General features: G+C 39.4%; 1 protein-coding gene across 2 annotated transcripts in view; it reads left to right on the top strand.

The window, feature by feature from the left end:
- The window catches only part of PHF14 (PHD finger protein 14), a 277173-nt gene that overhangs the window by 26453 nt on the left and 233101 nt on the right, over positions 1-17619 (top strand). For both annotated transcript variants that reach the window (XM_024206092.3, XM_024206090.3), the window contains exon 5: positions 15919-16078. In XM_024206092.3, the coding sequence (XP_024061860.2) occupies positions 15919-16078 (160 nt within the window). The remainder of the gene's footprint in view (positions 1-15918; positions 16079-17619) is intronic.

The following is a 17619-nucleotide window of genomic DNA, read 5'->3' as shown; positions in this document are numbered from 1 at the left end:
TTTTGGCATTACTCAAAGATGTTCCAGTTACTGAAATCTGTAGGGCTGCAGGTTGGACCTCTCTATCTTCTCCAACCATTATGCTCTGGTTCATGCCTCCAGATCAGATGTTGCGGTTGTCAATGCAGTTCGTTCTTCAGTATTGGAATCTGTCCTCAAAGTTCTCCTGAAGAGAAGCACCCATAGGGACGCTATTCAAAGGAGAGGTTATTTATCTTGTGCAGTAACTGGAGTTCTTCTAGGTGTGTCCCTATGGGTGTTCCACTACCTGCCCTCCTTCCCCTCTGCTTTGGAATTTTCTTTGGGACTCTGTGGTAGAGAAGGAACTGAGGGCTTTCAACCACAACCCTATATATCCTTGCTGCACAGCGTCTGGCTGTGTAGAGCACATGCACAGGTCAAACCAGCACTGCTACCAAAAGTTTCCAATCAAAAGTGGAGGGGCATATTCACATCTGAAATAGAAAGAGTGGGACACCTCTTGGAAAAACTCCAATTATTGTATGATGTGAATAACCTCTCTGTCTCTTCGTATGGAGCCTAGAAGTGTGCCGTTGTCCTGTAAATAGCCTCTTAGTGTGCGTTAGTTTTCCTGCTTGTTTTTCCCCACAGTTCCTTAGTCACACAATAAAGCCTGACCAATACATTAATCACACAGGAATGTCTTATAACCCAATTTTACAATAGCTTCAGCTCACTGACAGATCACATACAGTGTTAATAAAATTATTATATCTCAGTATTCTTAAATTACTGTATAGTAGTTACATGTCCTCCACTGTTGTCTATCCTCCTTTCTAAGAGGTAAATAAATAAATTACGCTTTTATGTTAATAGAGATTTAACAGCAGAAATGTTGTCTCAATTTTTGGGAGTAGTAGGTTATACATTTTCCTCTTCTGACTAATTTTAGGACTCTAAATCTGGGTCTTTATGTGATTGTCTACTACAGCTAGAATAGTTACTCTGTAACGATACTGATGCACATCATCTCAAAGTTCTGTTTCTAGTGACAGACTGGAGCAGCCTTGTGAGATAAATATTTTAAGCGTTAGTACCGAGTTTGCACAAAGCCTATTTTATTTTCTTATCAAGAACCTTGTCCTCACATAGGGATGGATTCTAGTACATTAAGCCTATTGTAAGCCTGCAATAGAAAACTCCTTTATAATCTTTCTGTTGTAAAGATGAACTGGTGAGTCTTTGGCCTGGCTGCCAAAATGTTACATGCAACTGGATTAACTAAAAATGTAGTATATAGAACTGGAAGCCAGTTTTTCCACGAGTGTTAATTGGATGGGACTGAATTGCAGTTAGTTATTTCAGCTTGTATGATGTCTAATAAAGCTATTCCCCCCCCAAAATGGCAAGGTTTGATATAAAATGTTATGCACAGTTTTATATGTTTAATTAAAGGTGTATTTGGCTGGTAAAATTAGATTGAATATTAGCAATTAGTGTTACTACTAGTGGTGGGAAGAGGAGAGAAGCAGAAACAGTATTTGGAGGAGAAATTTTGAAAGATTGTGAAGTTACAAAAACTTGTCTTTAAGCATCATAATTTATAATGTGAATCAAATACTTCAGCTTAGCTGTGCAGTTTTACAGGTTTTTTGTTTTTTTTTTTTTAATCAAAGAAAGATGAAATTGTACTCTTAGTATAGCAAATTGACACATCTGCCATCTTACCTCCAGATCCTTTTATTGCATTTTTCTATTCTATTCCCTCTCTGTATCTTTGTTTTCATAGTTTTTTGCCCTCTTTAGGTGCTCGTAGGTCTCTTCCTTATATATTGGTACATTTGTTCTGAGAGTTGCCAGTGTGGATTTTTTCAGGTTGATATGGTGATATGAGCAATGAAGATTCCTATTTTGGTTCTTTAAGTTAGTGTTAACCAGTTTCCTTCATAAATATATTTTTGTGATATCTCACTTCTGTTCCAAGTTTCCACTTGATTGTTTTGAAGTCTTCTAAAGTGGGTTGCTGTGTACACATTCCTGGTAGATCCAGTTGCCAACGCTTCTTTTGATTCATTATATTTAAGATAGAAAGCTAATACAATGAGGTCACCTGATTCTTGACACCCCTTTTTTTTTTTCTAGAAATTTCAAGTGATATTCTTCAGTTTCAGTCTACTTAAAGTATTTTTAGTTATAAAATTGTCACTTCTGAACAATAATAATACTTCAGTGTAGACCTGTGCTGATTTTTCTTGATCTTTCAGTGACTTCTCCAAAGGAGTAGTTTTTAAGGAACTTAGTTTAATCATCTTTCTGTATCCCCTGTTGGTGGTATCAATGCCACAAGTATTTTTTTGTCATATTATACATTGAAGTTCAGAGCTACGTCTTAAGTGAGTACAAGTATAAGGTATTAAAGTTACAAACCGTTACAAGAAAAATAAAATGCTTTCTAGTAGCCAAAACTCAACAAGCTAGACTTGGTTCAAGGTAAAAATCCCTACCACATATTTCCAGCAACACGGCTGACCAAATTCTAAGGTTAGAATTTCCCCCCACAAAGTCAAAGGGCTGGTTCCTTTGTAATCTTACATGGAAGTGCGGGTAGGGGAAGGGAGAGGAGAGAGATGCCTTGTGGTGTTCTTTGCAAATCACTTTTATAGTCCAATCACCCTTTGAAGTGGATTCTTTTGAGGATTAGCCCTCAAACAGAGTTTATTCAAACAGGAAAGAAAGCGACATGGAGTCTGTGGTAAAGGTGCCACCATGCTTTCTTCTCCCCTATGTATGCAGATTTGCGTTGTCTCCTGCCATTTCGCCCTTTTGCTGTCTCAAGAGCCCTGTTTATTACTTATATGTAGGGCCCTACCAAATGCACAGCGTGAAAATCACAGACTGTGAGAGTAGACCTCCCTCGTGAAATCTAGCTATTGGAGAGGAGGGGCAGAGCTGGGGGTGCCCCAGCTGGGAGTTCCTACTGTTCACTGGGTTCTAGTTGCTAGTCTGCTGAGCTGGGGAGGGACAGGACTTCCTCTTCCCTGCATTGCTGTTCTGTGGGGGAGAGAGAGGGAGGGAGATCAGACGCATCTCTGGGTACCTCCCCTGGCTGCAGGAAGCTCTGTGGTGGCTGCCTTCAGAGTCCAGCTCTGAAGGCAGCGCAGAAGTAAGGGTGACAGCTTTGTGACCTCCTCTATCCTCCCCCCCCCCCCCCCACGGTTACAACACTGTGAAATTTCAGACCTAAACATCTGAAAACCTGAAGTTTACCAATTTAAAAACCCTCTGGCCGTGAAATTGATCAAAATGGAGCTGAATTTAGTAGGGCTCTACTTGGGTGTAGATTGAGGTAGATGTACATTTCTTTGTTGAGGATAGACCTGTTTGACAACTTTTGCCTAGTCAGGGTTGTGTGGGTTTGAACATGTGCTAACATCATCGGGGGGGGGGGGGAAATTCATAACTTTACACATAATGTTGCTGCATACACTTCACCATGATATCATTGAACAGCTAGTTATTAGTTTTCAAATGATAGCTCACAAGGTATATTTTGTACAGAGATTATTACAGTAGTGTGTAGGGGTGCTCTTGGGTTCAAACCTAGAAACCCCAAACTGAGTCCAGTTCAATTCCCATGTATGTTAAACTTTGAGAAGAGCCTTCTGTTTTTTCTGTGGCAAGGGGGACCCCAAGGCTGTTGACTAGATTCTGAAATACCTGAAGCATGTACTTGCAGTTACCTATCCCTAATTTTCTTGCACATAAGATACTGAGATTGTCCCCAAGACTGGCCTGTCCAGTGCAGGGAAATATCGCCCACTCCAACATGGAGCTGCATCTTTTGAAATTGGCACATGACACCAAGTATCCCGTGGGCACAGCTTTATCAAAATAATAATGGCCTTCAAACTGAAATTCAAACAAGTTAAAGTCCCTGGGATGCCCTGGAAGCAATCTGAATGCAGACCTGATGTTGCATTTTGCCAACATCACCCCAGGACTACACTCCCTAAGCATGGCTACCCGCAGCATCAAATAAGGACTGTCTCACTGAACACAGCTGGAGGGCAATATAATCATTTTACTGTTGAGCCCCAGGGATTGAACAGGTGATGGAAAGTCTATATTCCCCCCCTTGCCGCCATTGCTACCACGCTTAGAAGAGATGTGAAATTTTGGTATTGGAATGTATGAGAAGCGACCTGCCACCTCCAAGGTGCTCTCTGCCTTTTCTTTATCTTCAAAGCCTTTAGTGGACTTTTTTGTCCACAAGTGGCACCTCATGCCTTCATATGGGATTTAAAAACCAGCTGAAAATCCATTCCATAAATAAGCTTTTTTGCTAGAGTAGTTCAATAACAAATTTCATAACTCTGTAGGTTAATTGGAGAAGGAGCCTTTTTCATGGTTATTGCCTTTCCATGTAGCATCTCCTGAAGAACTGGGACCTTGCAGACCCCCTCCCTTTTCTACAGCCCTGCAGGAACTACCCTTGACTCACCTGCCAGGAGAGTTGTGCTCTCCACAACTCCAGCACATCCTACAGCAGTGGTTGTACCAGCCTTGGGTGCGAAAACGTTTCCTATCATTAATCCAAAGTACACATTGGCTTTTATATCCGTGTTTTTAAAAAGAAGGTTTTGGCACTGGCAATCTGCTTTTTGTGAATGGCACCTGGGCGGGGTGCTAAGGAGTCATACATACAACCAAAGTTCTGTTTTACCCCATGGTAAATCTGGTTCCCCTGCTGCCTTCTTTCTTAATTCCGTGTCATACCTGAACCATGCTACCTCACCATATGTAGCATAAGCCCTCCTACTAAGTCCTTGTACTGGAAGAAGGAAATACACCTCTCGGGGCTCCTCACACTAATTATACTCACATAAATGTGTAAGGATACAGACCAGTTCAAGAGTTTGAGTCACCTTAACGCTGCAGGGTTTGTCCTCAAAATTTTTTATGCTATTTACTCCCTCCTCCGTCTGCTCTTCCCTGAACAGCAAGGTAAATACATCCACACATTCCCCTTTCCAACCTTTTCCTTAACCCCTTTAGACAGATGATTCCCAAGTGGGCAGTTGGATCCCACATAAGCTCTAGTGGTGTTAGCTGCTGTGTTTCCTGCCTGTTTTGTTAGGAATGTTGCCACCTGGTGAAGGGGGAGGAGGGGCTCCCTAATTGCTCCATTTTCCTTTGTGGTACATGACTTTCACCCCTAACCTGTGAGTGTCACCACTCCTCTGAGAGGGGACTATTTTACCAATCTCTGGGCCACCAATGCCAGTTATCTTACTAGGTCACCTCATGTTCCTTGGGGGTGGGGAGTCCAAGGGATAAGCACCCTGAGCCACCACCCTTTCCCCTGAGCACCGAAGTTTGCGATCCCCTCTATTAGTATGTGCGGGCTACCGAAGAATACACCGTTGCATCCTGAGGATGCCTGCTGGACTCTTGGCAGGTTATGGGAGTGAGGCCCCGGGCTGCTCACCCACTTCTCATCATCCTCAATAAGGCTTGGACCTTTACTTTCCGCAAACTCAGAGCCTGAATCCGTTATGTGGACCTCCTGTATGAGGGTTCAGGATCCCATCCAGGAGGAGTGCAATCCTGTGACTCAGCACCATCTACACAGTGAACTGTCCCTGCTGAGGTCCCGGCTCTTACCCAGCTGCAATCCTCCGCTTGTGACTTTCCTTCTGTAGTTGTTGCAGGCCATGGATCCTCACTTGAGCTCTTTTTCTGTGAAGATTGAGCACATTTTCACTCTGGGGATTGTGCTTCCAAGCCCACTGTTCCCTGGCAACGCTGCCCAAATAACACTTACCCACCTCTGAAGCTACAACTCTCAGAGCCTCTGTTAGGGCAGGGTTGGGTCCTTGCCTGCAGGAGGGAACCCCTGCTGCCTATGCCCCAACGCTTACTGCCTCGCCTTGGTGGGAAGGAATGGGGTGGAAGGGACTGGGTGCTCTGCCTGGCTCCCTCAGGGCGGCTCCTGGAGCAGGCGCCTGCTGTCCCTACCTGTGGCCAAGATCCTGTGAGCCCTCCTCTTCCCCCCACCAGAGCGGGACATGGGGTGGGAGGGGATGCAGCCAGAGAGAAGGAGCAGTGCACTCCCGCAGCAGCCACAATACTCCAGTGGCATCTCCTCATGGGGGAGTGTAGAGAGCAGGGGGGAAGGTAACAGACCCAGCTCCGACAGGGCTGCTTGGGGACACTTGCCTGCCCTCCCCCCAGCTGCTGTAGTGGCACCATGTGATCCCCCTCCCCTCTCCCTGGACAGTAGTGGGAGGGGTGTGGGCTGATCCAAAAGACCTTGCCCTGTGGCCCTTCCCAGCCACTGTAGAGGTGCCATGTGAGCCTCAGCCAATCTCCCCCGTCCCTGCAGGTAGGGACCAGGAAGAGTGATTTCCCTAGAGCTGGGCAGCCCAGGAACACAGAACAAAGGCCATTCCCAGCCATCGAAGCAATACCACATCACCACGTGCCCCCTCTCCCCTTGGAGCAGTATGGAGAGGTGTGGCAACAAACATGGCTCCAGGAGGGTCACTCCCAGCCTCTGTAGCAGCGCCATGTGGCTATTGGTCTCCTCCCCCCCACAAGTGGGTGGTGGGATGGGGAGAGGCCTCAGTTGCAGGCCTGAGTGGGGCTATACCGCTTCAGATCCCAGCTTCCCCATGTAACTCTCAGCCAACCCCCTTCGAGCGGGGAGGGGATGGAAAGCATGGACTTCCTACCTAAGGAGGCTCCTGCCCTGATAACAGGCAGAGCCCCCATGCTGGGATGGGGGCAGAGGTATAACTGCCTGCAGTGAGACAGGACTGACTCCCTCCCATTGGGGCAGACCCACTGCTCATGGGGAAAAGGGCCCCAGAATCAGAGGATGGCTGGTAAGGAATCTTTAGGACTGCTGTTGCTGGTGGAACCTAGTTAGTTAACCCTTTCTCTGCTGGAAGAGATCTGAAAGATGGTCCCCATGGCCCTTGAACTGGGCTAAATCCTGGGAGCTCGGAATGCTGGCCAGTTAGCACCCCCTCCCCTAGAGGGTTGCTAATTTTGGTTGGATGTATTCCTGGATGTTTCATCATATGACAGTCTTTAATTCCTGGAGAGTTGGCAACCCTGTAGCTGGACAATGGGTGCAAGAGACTCCCGAGGGAAGCTCTACCTATTGTCCCTTGGTGAGTGTCTCCCTTCCTTGTTACTGGGACTGACCCCCTTTCAACACTGGTCCCGTCAAGTTCCCCCACCCACTGATGTGGGTGGATGGCATTTCTGCGTCTTCATAGTAAACAGTGTCCTAGATATAGAGTCATAATAATATCTGCAGAACAGATATTCTGTATAGTATAGTTCCATCCCTGCTGTGTAGCTTTATTTGCCTGAGTGTACACACAAGTCTCTGGCTGAATTGCATTTTTGTGGGTTGACTTCCCTTCATTTTCCTCTGTTGTGGACAAGATTCTTTCAGTGTATTTATCAGCAGTGATTAATGATAACCTAGTGCATTCTCTCTCAGTAGCAGCTGCCCTCTTACCGATTATATCAATATGCTGCAGAGCTTTTGCAAGATGTAGTTAACAAAAAGGTTGAACGCCTCCTTGTGGCTAATATATTTATTTTAAAATTACTAAGGCTGTCACTGAGTTCAGCTTATGTTAAGAAAATATGTCTGGCTCAGGAAACGTGAACAAATGTGTGATGTAATTACTTGGCAGAGGGAGTTAAATTTACATTGTTTCATAAATGAAGTTTGACCAGCACATGATGAAGAAAATAATTATTAGAAATGCATTCGTAATGCTAGAAAGAGTTAGCATAAGTACCCCAGGCACATGACTTTATTACCAAATTTAATTAGGCAACATCTCTCAGTCAAAACAAGATGATATCGAGGAGGTTAAAATGTTAATTTATTAGTAGATTGATAAGCACATTTGTTAGTAAAGGAAATCTGATAACTAGATGCCATTGCTGAAAAAGCATTAAATGCTTGAAAGAAACTGATTGTCATCAATCCATATGGTAAAATAAAATATGCCACCCCTGAATACTGTTGAGTAATTTTGAATAATCAAATTTGAGGAAATCAGTCTGCTCAGGGGTATTCTACAGGCACAAAGAGATTACATTCATCAACTCTAGTAAACAATTTATAGTGGGCTGTACTGCATTCTGTATACTAAAGTTATTGCCCAGACATAACCTCCAATGTCATTTACTGGATTAATATATTAGAACTACTTTTTTTTTTTTTTTAAAGCATTTTATTTGTTGATTTTTTTGAATTTTTATTTAAAGCTGGTATCACACTAAATAAAAAAGTAGTATAATTTAATGTACGATATCTGTAATAAATGTTTTTAGCTATGGTAGCAGATACATTAACACACCTCCTAGTATACTTGTCTCATATTTTTTAATCTTACTGATGAGTGTTGCATGGGAATGGAAGACTAATATTTTTTTTAAATTTCTGTTACATTGTTGCTTAATTTCCTGAAGTTAGTTTTAGTTTACTATGGAAAATTCTAATTCTGTCACTAGAGGAGTTAGAGCATTGTTACTATTTTATGCTAGTCAATGGATAATGAACCGAACCAACAAATCGTATTGCCATATAATTGCAGAATTCAGTAGTTTAACTGCTCTGCAAACAAAATTATTAACTGATCCATCTTACTTGAAAAGTAGCCGAATTTAATTTTTAATAAGTCCTCTGCTGTTTATTGCATTATTGTAATGCAAAATATAGTTGCCTGCTGAGCAATAGGTGAATTTTCAGAGATTGAGACGTCATATAGAAATACCGTATTGCCTTGAATATTTCTTGCCAGGACAAAATTTAATTGCTAGTGGCAATAACAACACTTTTTTGTTTTTGCACAAAAATTAAGTAGCGATTTCCTGAACTGCTTTTTGCTAATTTAAAATATATTATTTTAAAGTAGAGCTACATAAAATTTTGACTTTTAGAACTGAAGTTAACAAACCTTGCAATACCAACAGAGTTTACATATAGACTTGCATAAATTTTAGATTGGAAGTATATTAACACATCCATTATTGGTTGCACTTTTTCTTTTCTATATAAACTGAAATTGTTTGTTTGAGTTCAACATTTAAAAAAAAAAATCTTAATCAACTTTGCCACCACCCTACACTTTTAAAGCAAGAGATAGGTATGTTATGATTCGCTGTTCAGGCCTGCGGTAGCTTCACTTGGGACATCCCGTGGTAGAGCTACACTAGCCTGTTTAGTCCCCAAGCTGACAAACACTTAAGCATATGAGTAACTTTTTACTCTTCTGTATATTCCTGTTGAATTGAATGGGGTTATTCATGTAATTAAAGTTACTTACATATTTAAGTGTAGGAAGGTTTGGGGTCTTAGGGCTTAATTTGAGAGGTGCTTATCATGTCAGCAACTCCCCTTGACCTATACAAGAATTGTGGGTGCTCAAGACCACTTTTGGGCCTATTGCTTTCCTTTTTCATCTGAAAACAGAACATAGAATTTGGGCAAGAAGCACATACATAATCTAAGTTGCTAAATAATTGGTGTCTTCAAGACCATAAGCTGTGATTGATATTTTAACTTTGTATTAGTGAGTGTTTTAGGAATTATTTTTATTAATAAATATAAGCTGCAAAAGGAAGGGTGCAATTTGTATTTGAACCCATTAATTAACTGTAACGTTGGTAAAGACTTAGGGTGATTCATGTCTTTTACTCAAAATGAGCACAATTGTCTTCAGACAATTTGCTATACAGATGAACTGCATTAATACCTATTTTTGGAGGATCTGATTTTAATAGTTTGTACAAGATTTTTGTTACTTGAAGTTACCATAGTAACATATTTTGATTTGTTACATGTTTTTATGTGGTGTTTAGTCCATAGATTTCACATGTGAATATCATTTTTATCTTGTTTATTATATTATAGCTGGTCTTATTGGTTGGATAATTTTTATGAGAGGTTAAATACCATGCTTTGGGGAATTTGCTGATTAGTTCAGAAATGAAAGATGATTTTTGTGTCTATGTATAGAATTTCATAATTGGCCAGTAAAGTTAATGGGATTTTTCATCTTCGTCTGAAGCATCAGAATTAGGAAAGTGGACTCTGGGGTGGTAAAACACAAATTCATGTTTTTATGATGATGTGAAAAAAAGCGAAGTTTATATTTTTACTTTACTAGCAATGAGATTTATTAATCAAAATATGACTTATTTTTCAGTAATACTTATTCAAATATTCTTTTATTAGATGAGAGTATTAGTTAAAATTATATTAAACTTGTAGATATGTAATAAAATGAATTTAAGTGAATCAGATTATGTTCTTTAAGCAGTAAACGTCACCATTCATCCTAGAGGGATCCCATAGTTCTTTCCAAAATATTTTTTGTATAATTTTATTATGATCACCTTTTATTTCTGCAACTGTGGAATAAATTATACTCATTTGCATTTGTGGACTTTTCATTTGTTATGTCCGCTTTCCTAACTTCAAAGGTACCTGTGACGTTCTTAGTCTGCCAGCAGAATTCATGCAGGGGAAAAAAAGGACTCATGATAGAAATACTCCCACTTTTTATTGTGTTTAGTAGTTTGGCTCACAAGTTATGGAACATGTGATATGTGCCATTCACATCTTCTGTTTACAGTAATGATACTTGGTTGTTACCCACAACTTGAAATTTGATCTTTTTTTATAAACAAAACTCAAAAATAGTTTTGGGTACTATACTGCCTCCTGACTCTCTGTATCGTTTTTTGTGGTTTTACAATCACATTTTTCTATTTTTTTTTGTTAAATGCTTTTGTTTCTAAGTACTGACAGTGCATGGGAAACACCAACTGATGTCATATTCACAAAGTAAACAAACAAAGTAAACTGAAAACAATATTTTTTCCACTAACCTTCAGCTGAAATCCTGTAACACTAGTAGATAATTTTTAAGTTGATGGTGTCCCTTTTTAAAATGTAAATTTTGAGTTGAATATATCCTTGTAAAAACATAGCTTTTTCTGAAATGTTAGCTAAATTCACAAGGAAAATGTTTACTTTTTTATTAGTAAAACCAGAAAGGAGAATGGAAATGTGTATTTTAGTTTTCTGTTTCTATAGATATCATGATTTTGTTTGTTATATTAATGTAAAGTCATTGACAGGATTCATTGTACCTTTCTTTGTTTTACAGCTGTAAACTCCCTCCTCTTCCCCTTTTCCCCCTGACCAAATTGTCTTCAAATATTCTGGGATTTCATCTGTTTTTGTAGATAAGAGTTTATTCTTGCAACCAATTCAGGCACTCTGATAAGCTGTTCCATTGCTCTCAGACCTACATAAATGGCTAGGTTGTATAAGAAAAGACAGTAATCTCTGCAAAACATTCTCAGTTATGTTTTGCCTAGAAATAAATTAAACAAGTTTCATGAGAAATATATACAAGAAAATCTCCTTGATCCGTTTGAAAAAGTTCAGGGAGATATGGAAATGCAGCTGTTAACAGTTTCAAACAAGGCCTCTTATTGCAAACAAATGTTCCTAAGTGCTTGGTGGAAGTTGCTTGTACCTAAATTTCTATTTCACTGAAATTTTCTACCAAGTTATATAGGTCAGTGTAATAACAAGCATACCATCTCAACCTGCCCAGGCCCTAATGTGTGACAAAACTCAAAATAAATGAGACAAAAATAATTCATGCAGGAAAATTTAAAACAAGGGTAGTCAATCCTTTAGTGTAACTAAATCTTGAAACTTGTTTCATGATTCTTTAATTTCTGATGTAAGTAATTTTCAGTAATAAAAGCAAAAGGACTCCAATTTAGGTGCCTTTGAGCAGTGAATGACGAGAGACATTTGAGGACAAGTACAAATTGATGCAGAGAAGACTAACAGATCTGTTCAGCTATGTTTTGTTTATCTAGGTATTCCTAGTATGTCCATCTGTACAGTATCTGAGCTACAACACACCACATTGACCTCTGCACTGTTAATGAAACGTCTGTTTTAACTAAAACTTTAACCCACTCATCTCTGAACATTAGTTTGCTTTATTACAATGCTAAGAGCTACCATATGTAAGGTGAGATGTAATATAAAATGGTAAAACTATACTAATGTAAACACTACATCAGTTTGTTGGACATGTTTCTAATTTGACTGTATAAAGTATGCTTGTTAATATGAACCATGATTTATGCTTGAGAACTTAGATAAATACAAGTCAAATTTAAAAGAAAAAAATTAAATGCAAGTTAATGTTCTCTAACTTGACAAATTCCAGTAAAGACAGAAGGTCTTCAAAATTCCACTGCTTAAAAGTCGGAGTATCTTAAGCAGCTTCATAATTGAGAAAAATAGTGTTCAGAAAGGAAATAGTGGCTCACTACTAATGCAGTTCTAACATTCTCTTTTAACCTAAAATGTCAGAAGAGCTCATGCAAATTCCCCAGTTTCTGTAATGTAACTGAATAAACAGCATTTAAGGGAGTGCCCTCTGGGCAACAAAGAAAAGTTTGTAGAAATTATATTTAATTTTTGGCCGTAGAATGCATCGTGATGGTTTAGAGCAGCTTTGTAACTGAGGCTTTAATTGTTCTGGCGTGAGACACTCACAAACGTGAGAATACTGTGACATGTTTTGAGACCAACTAAAATCCAGCTATGACTAACTTTTATTAAACTGGGTTTTAAAAAAATATATATTTTAAGGAGAACTTTGGTATAATTGTCATAAACATTTTACGTATGTTTTCATTAAAAACTGGGTGAGAGGTGACCCCTCCTTAACTTTTTTATAATTTTGATGCCAAATGGTGTAAAATACTTGAGAGGATTTCTTCTGTACAGTTGACTTATTGTCTTGATGAGGGAGAGGGCAGTGGGGTGCAGGAGAAGGAAAGGGCAACGTAGGCTCACGTGATGATTAGGGAGAATGGTAGACATGGTTATGTGATGTGGTAAGTAGAAGGTGGAGAAAGCTCTGTTTACGAAAAAGAAGAGATGGGTTGGAAGAGGTTAAGTAGATCATTCTAAGTGATTTATTAGTGATGGGAGTGGAAGGGGAATCAGGAGCTATGAGGAGATTAAAACTGTATGAAGAGGGTGGATTTGAATATATTTGTATGTTTTATGCTTTGATTTTTCCCACTGTTGATCTGTAGCTTTTTAATTTGTGCTGTTTTGGGGATGGCAGAATGGAAGGAGATAGTCCCTTAACTCTGCTGTTTTAGGCAAGAATAGAGAAATGAGCATAGACAAGGAAGCCTACACTATCCTTATAGGTCTGATGTGGCAGTGGGGGTGTTTCTACTACATTTCCTGAGCCCTGCAAATCCTACCTGGGAGCCTAACTTTACATGATATATATGAGATTTTTGGGATAAAGAAGATTGTGTAACATTTCAAAAACATTCCATGTTTGTGTAACATTCCAAAAAAGTAACTGTAGGCAAATTAGATTTCTTTCAAGTACACGTACACAACTTTTAAATATTCTGTGCTATTATGATATGATACATATTACCTATCAAAGTTCAGGGCAACTGCCTCTGTATTTCCCCACATGGTGCAGCTAGGGCTCTTACTTTTAGGCCTCTACCTCCCTTGCAGTCATCTCTCTTGGGGGGAGATTTATATTTCTTTCCCTACTGACCAGGGTTTTTTGCAGGCTGCAAAGTTCCTTGCCTACACTGTTCTCAGCAAGCCAGATAGCCTAAATGGCCAGCATCTGTGGTTTGCTTTCTCTTCAGAGGCTGTAAACTGCGTAATTGCCCATTGCTATAAGTTATCACACAGGTCTTTCTAAGCAAGCACATTTATTCTTAAGGTAAAAGCAATTATAGAGAAAACAAATAAACAATAAACCTACACACATGCTTAAAAAAAAAACTTACTAGAAGTCACTCCCCTCCCCCTGACTCCAGCAGGAGCTCTGGCAGGAGTCAGTCCTTTAGGACTGGGACTCCCCCTTGGACAAAAGGTTTTGTCAGTTTGGTGGATCGTAAAGAAGGCCCTGAGTCAGTTTAAATTCAGGCTGTTTATCCAAAAGTCTTTTTTTTTGTATGTTGGTCTCTGGAGAATCCAATTTGCCACCACTATGTGCAAACCTCTCCAGGTGCTGGTACCTCACTGGCGGTGTTTACATCCTGAGTGAGTTTGCCTAATAATCCCCCAATGTTCTTAATTCCTTGAGGGCAGTATTCACTCTCCCCTAGGGAATTACATATAATCACTGGCCCACAATGATACATAAACTTAATACAGTAAGATTTCTCATATGTATTGCAGAAAATTGCCAGATCTGTTGCATTGTACGTTTGTTTTTAAAACCTTGATTTATTTATACAGTACATTGCTGTTACCAGTGACCATTTATATGGCTGTAATGTTGTTGCAAACTTCTGTTTGATGGATAAAATAAACTGTTTTGCAGCTCTCAAATTTTGCTGGCTATTTTTGATAAAGTGTTAATAAAGAGCATAATCTATTTTAAAACTTTAAATTGTAAAGGTAAAGTAAAAACCAATGTTCTGTGTATCTGTTCTCTGTGTATTTATCAAATAAGATGTTTGCTATTTTTAGTGTGCAGTTACAAATTCTGCATCCAATTGTCAGTTTTGTGGTATCTCGTGGGAAATTCTATTAGAAAAGTCCTAGAATACCACTGCCTCTCATAACGTATCCATTCATATCTCTTTTCATGTTACCCCACCTTCTCCCCCACTCTTTCTCCCCTTCCTCTGCCAGTTAGGCCAACCTTGACATGTCATTTGTCCACTTCTACAGTAATGTCTGCACTTCCTTCCATACTGCTCTCTATACTTGAACACTTTTCCTGAGTTGGTTCATAAGGCTATTTTCCTTTCATTCTCAAGTCTCCTAAAGTCCTATCTCTACCATTACACCTAACAGCTGACTATTTTGCAGTGGTGTGGGGTGCATGTGTGTAGAATACTTCAAATTAAAAAAAAACAACAACATTAAAAGCTTGTTTTAAGGTGTGGGCAGTCACCACTTGGCCATCTTACTTTTTATTCCTCTTTCTCCCCCCTTCCTCCTCAGCCCCGGCCTTTGGAATGTTCTTTGGGACAACAGAACATGCCTTCTTTTGTGTCCTGGATGCTAATGGGAGGGGGAACTCCCAATAATGCTAGTAAAAATACCCTTGAACTCCAATTTGAAATGTCTGTATAAGTACTGTTTGTAAATATTTTGACATCTTTATAAACTTACATTTACTTGCTTTGATGCATTTATTCATGTTCTACATTTTCATTTTAAAGGTGACCTGGAAAGGGGAAAAAATAGCTTATGCCCTTTTTTATTTATGATGTACAAAAAAGAAGGCCTGAAAAGTTGTTAATTGTTTTATTTTTACATTAATAGGTCATTGCCTGTCAGGGAGACTGTAAACTGACTGGAGAACTAATGTAATCATGACATAATGAGTTAAAAAAGTGAGAGGATTTTTAATTGCTGTTTGAAATCCCTTTTTAATGCCAATTTAATTTTTACTGACTAACATTTTGAATAATGGAAGCCTTTATTAAAGATTCAACACTCTTATCCCTTCAGTTAAGATGTTAAAGTTCACCCTTAAAATCTTACCAAATTAGGGCAGACCAGACTGGACAGTCTTGGTATTTTTGTGGCAAAAAACATACAAATTGTACAGATAAAACATGTTTTTACATATAAACAAACACTTTTCAGGCCTTGTGTATATATTGGAGAAGTAAAAATCAAAAGCCCAATTTAAAAAAAAATCCTTTGCAAGTCACCTTCAAGGACTAGATTTTTCAGATACTCGCCTTTGTGTGGATGCAAAGTTGTGCTTGCATAAAGTCTGTTTAGGGCTGGATTGAAAATCTGTCCCTTGAAGTCTGTTTTGAAATAATTGTACCTCCTTTTGTATTCAATTGCTCTTTATTTTCTGTTTGTAGGTTGCTATGGTGTTGACGGAGAGAGTGATTCTATTATGAGCTCAGCTTCAGAAAACTCCACTGAACCTTGGTTTTGTGATGCATGCAAATGTGGGGTGTCTCCTAGCTGTGAACTATGTCCCAATCAAGATGGAATCTTCAAGGAGACAGATGCTGGCAGGTCAGGTTTCAGAAGTGATTATTCAAACTTGCTATTACCACATAGTCTTAAAAGTAAAAGTGAAATATGTAATACATGATCCTGGTCCTATTCTTGTGAGTTTCATTATGGGACAATAGCATAAATGAAATAGCATTGGAGCTGATCTTTTTTCCCCATTTTGATTTAGAAAAATGCTTGTATTTTCTAGTCCAACATTTAATTTTTGTATACTTTTAATATCCTTTATGCCCTATGTAATAGGAAGCAGATATTGTTTGGTTGATTTGAACATCAAAATTTATTGCCCTATAAACTAAAAATAGACTGAGGTGAAGCAGAGGTCAATATATAGTTCAGGAGGCAATAAATCTTGATGTTCATTGATATATGCAGTCAGCATACATTGTTACATACATTAATCAATACTGAGAAATCTTCCCTTCATGGCCATGAATTTCTTGCTCAGTTTAGGGAAAAAATATTTTAAAGGGTCAAGGAAATTAGAGGGGTAGAAAGTTATTTACTTATTTTATGTATTTCAAGCATTTATACTGCATTCACCACCAAAAGCTCTGGAACAGAGCTTAGATTAAGGCAAAAACATTAGCCATGTGTAGGAAGCTAAATACCAGTGGAACTGTCCCCACCCCACTTCAAGACTTCAAAAAGAGACATGAGTAAGACCTCATCAATAGATTAAATGACAGGAGAAGAGAACCAGCAATTATGGAAAACCCTTAACAAAGGCTCGTATAACATAGTTTCATGAATATAGTCAGGCTTGGGTTTAGTTTAATTTCTGGCAGCAATGAATTCTGAAGGTGTGGGCCTATGCTACCAAAAGCTAGCTTCTTCGAACCTCACCCCGTCATAATTTATCTGAAGTGTTTTGGGCAAACATAGCTTGTGTGATTAGTCAGAGAGGTCTTGATGTAGTTAGGCCTTGGCCAGTTAAGGTTTTGTAGATGTTAACCAACACCTTGAATTTTACCCAGAAGTTTTCTAATAACCATTGTGTAGTGTGGAGCACCCTTATAATATATATGCCCCTGCTGGTCGCCTTTATCACATGGCAGAAATCTCCATTCTTCACTAGCTGGAGTTTGTGTTGCGCCTGTGGTTGGACATGGTTAGGGTGCATTGAAGCACTATTCTAGAGGTAACAAAGGCATGTAGGAACGTAGTGAAGCCTGCACCAGCAATAAAAAAACACTTTTCGCTACCCCAAGATGGAAAAACACTTTTCTGATCACTGAGAGATGCAGAAGACTATGAGATTGCAGACCACTTTCACAAATGGCAGGCAAATGTAATAATTTATGGGATTGCTCATAGACTTCATCATTTTCCTCTGTGTGCTGCTTCCTGTCAGTCAGCATTACCTCAGTCTTGTCTAGACTCTGCTTAAGCCTTTCATGCTGGTGATGATCTCTGCCAGATAATGGGATAGCAAGTAAATGTCTCAGTCAGGGTGTCTGTACCTCCTATTACCTCTCTGTTTCCCCTAATAGCTTTCCATGTTGATCAAGTGGGGTAACAATATTAAGCTCACGTGGGGC

The sequence above is a fragment of the Terrapene carolina genome, unplaced genomic scaffold (genome assembly GCF_002925995.2).
Source record: "Terrapene carolina triunguis isolate 2854851 unplaced genomic scaffold, T_m_triunguis-2.0 Scaffold84, whole genome shotgun sequence".
Lineage (NCBI taxonomy): Eukaryota > Metazoa > Chordata > Testudines > Emydidae > Terrapene > Terrapene triunguis.
Note: the sequence above shows the minus strand (reverse complement) of the source record. Positions and strands in the feature narration are given on the sequence as shown.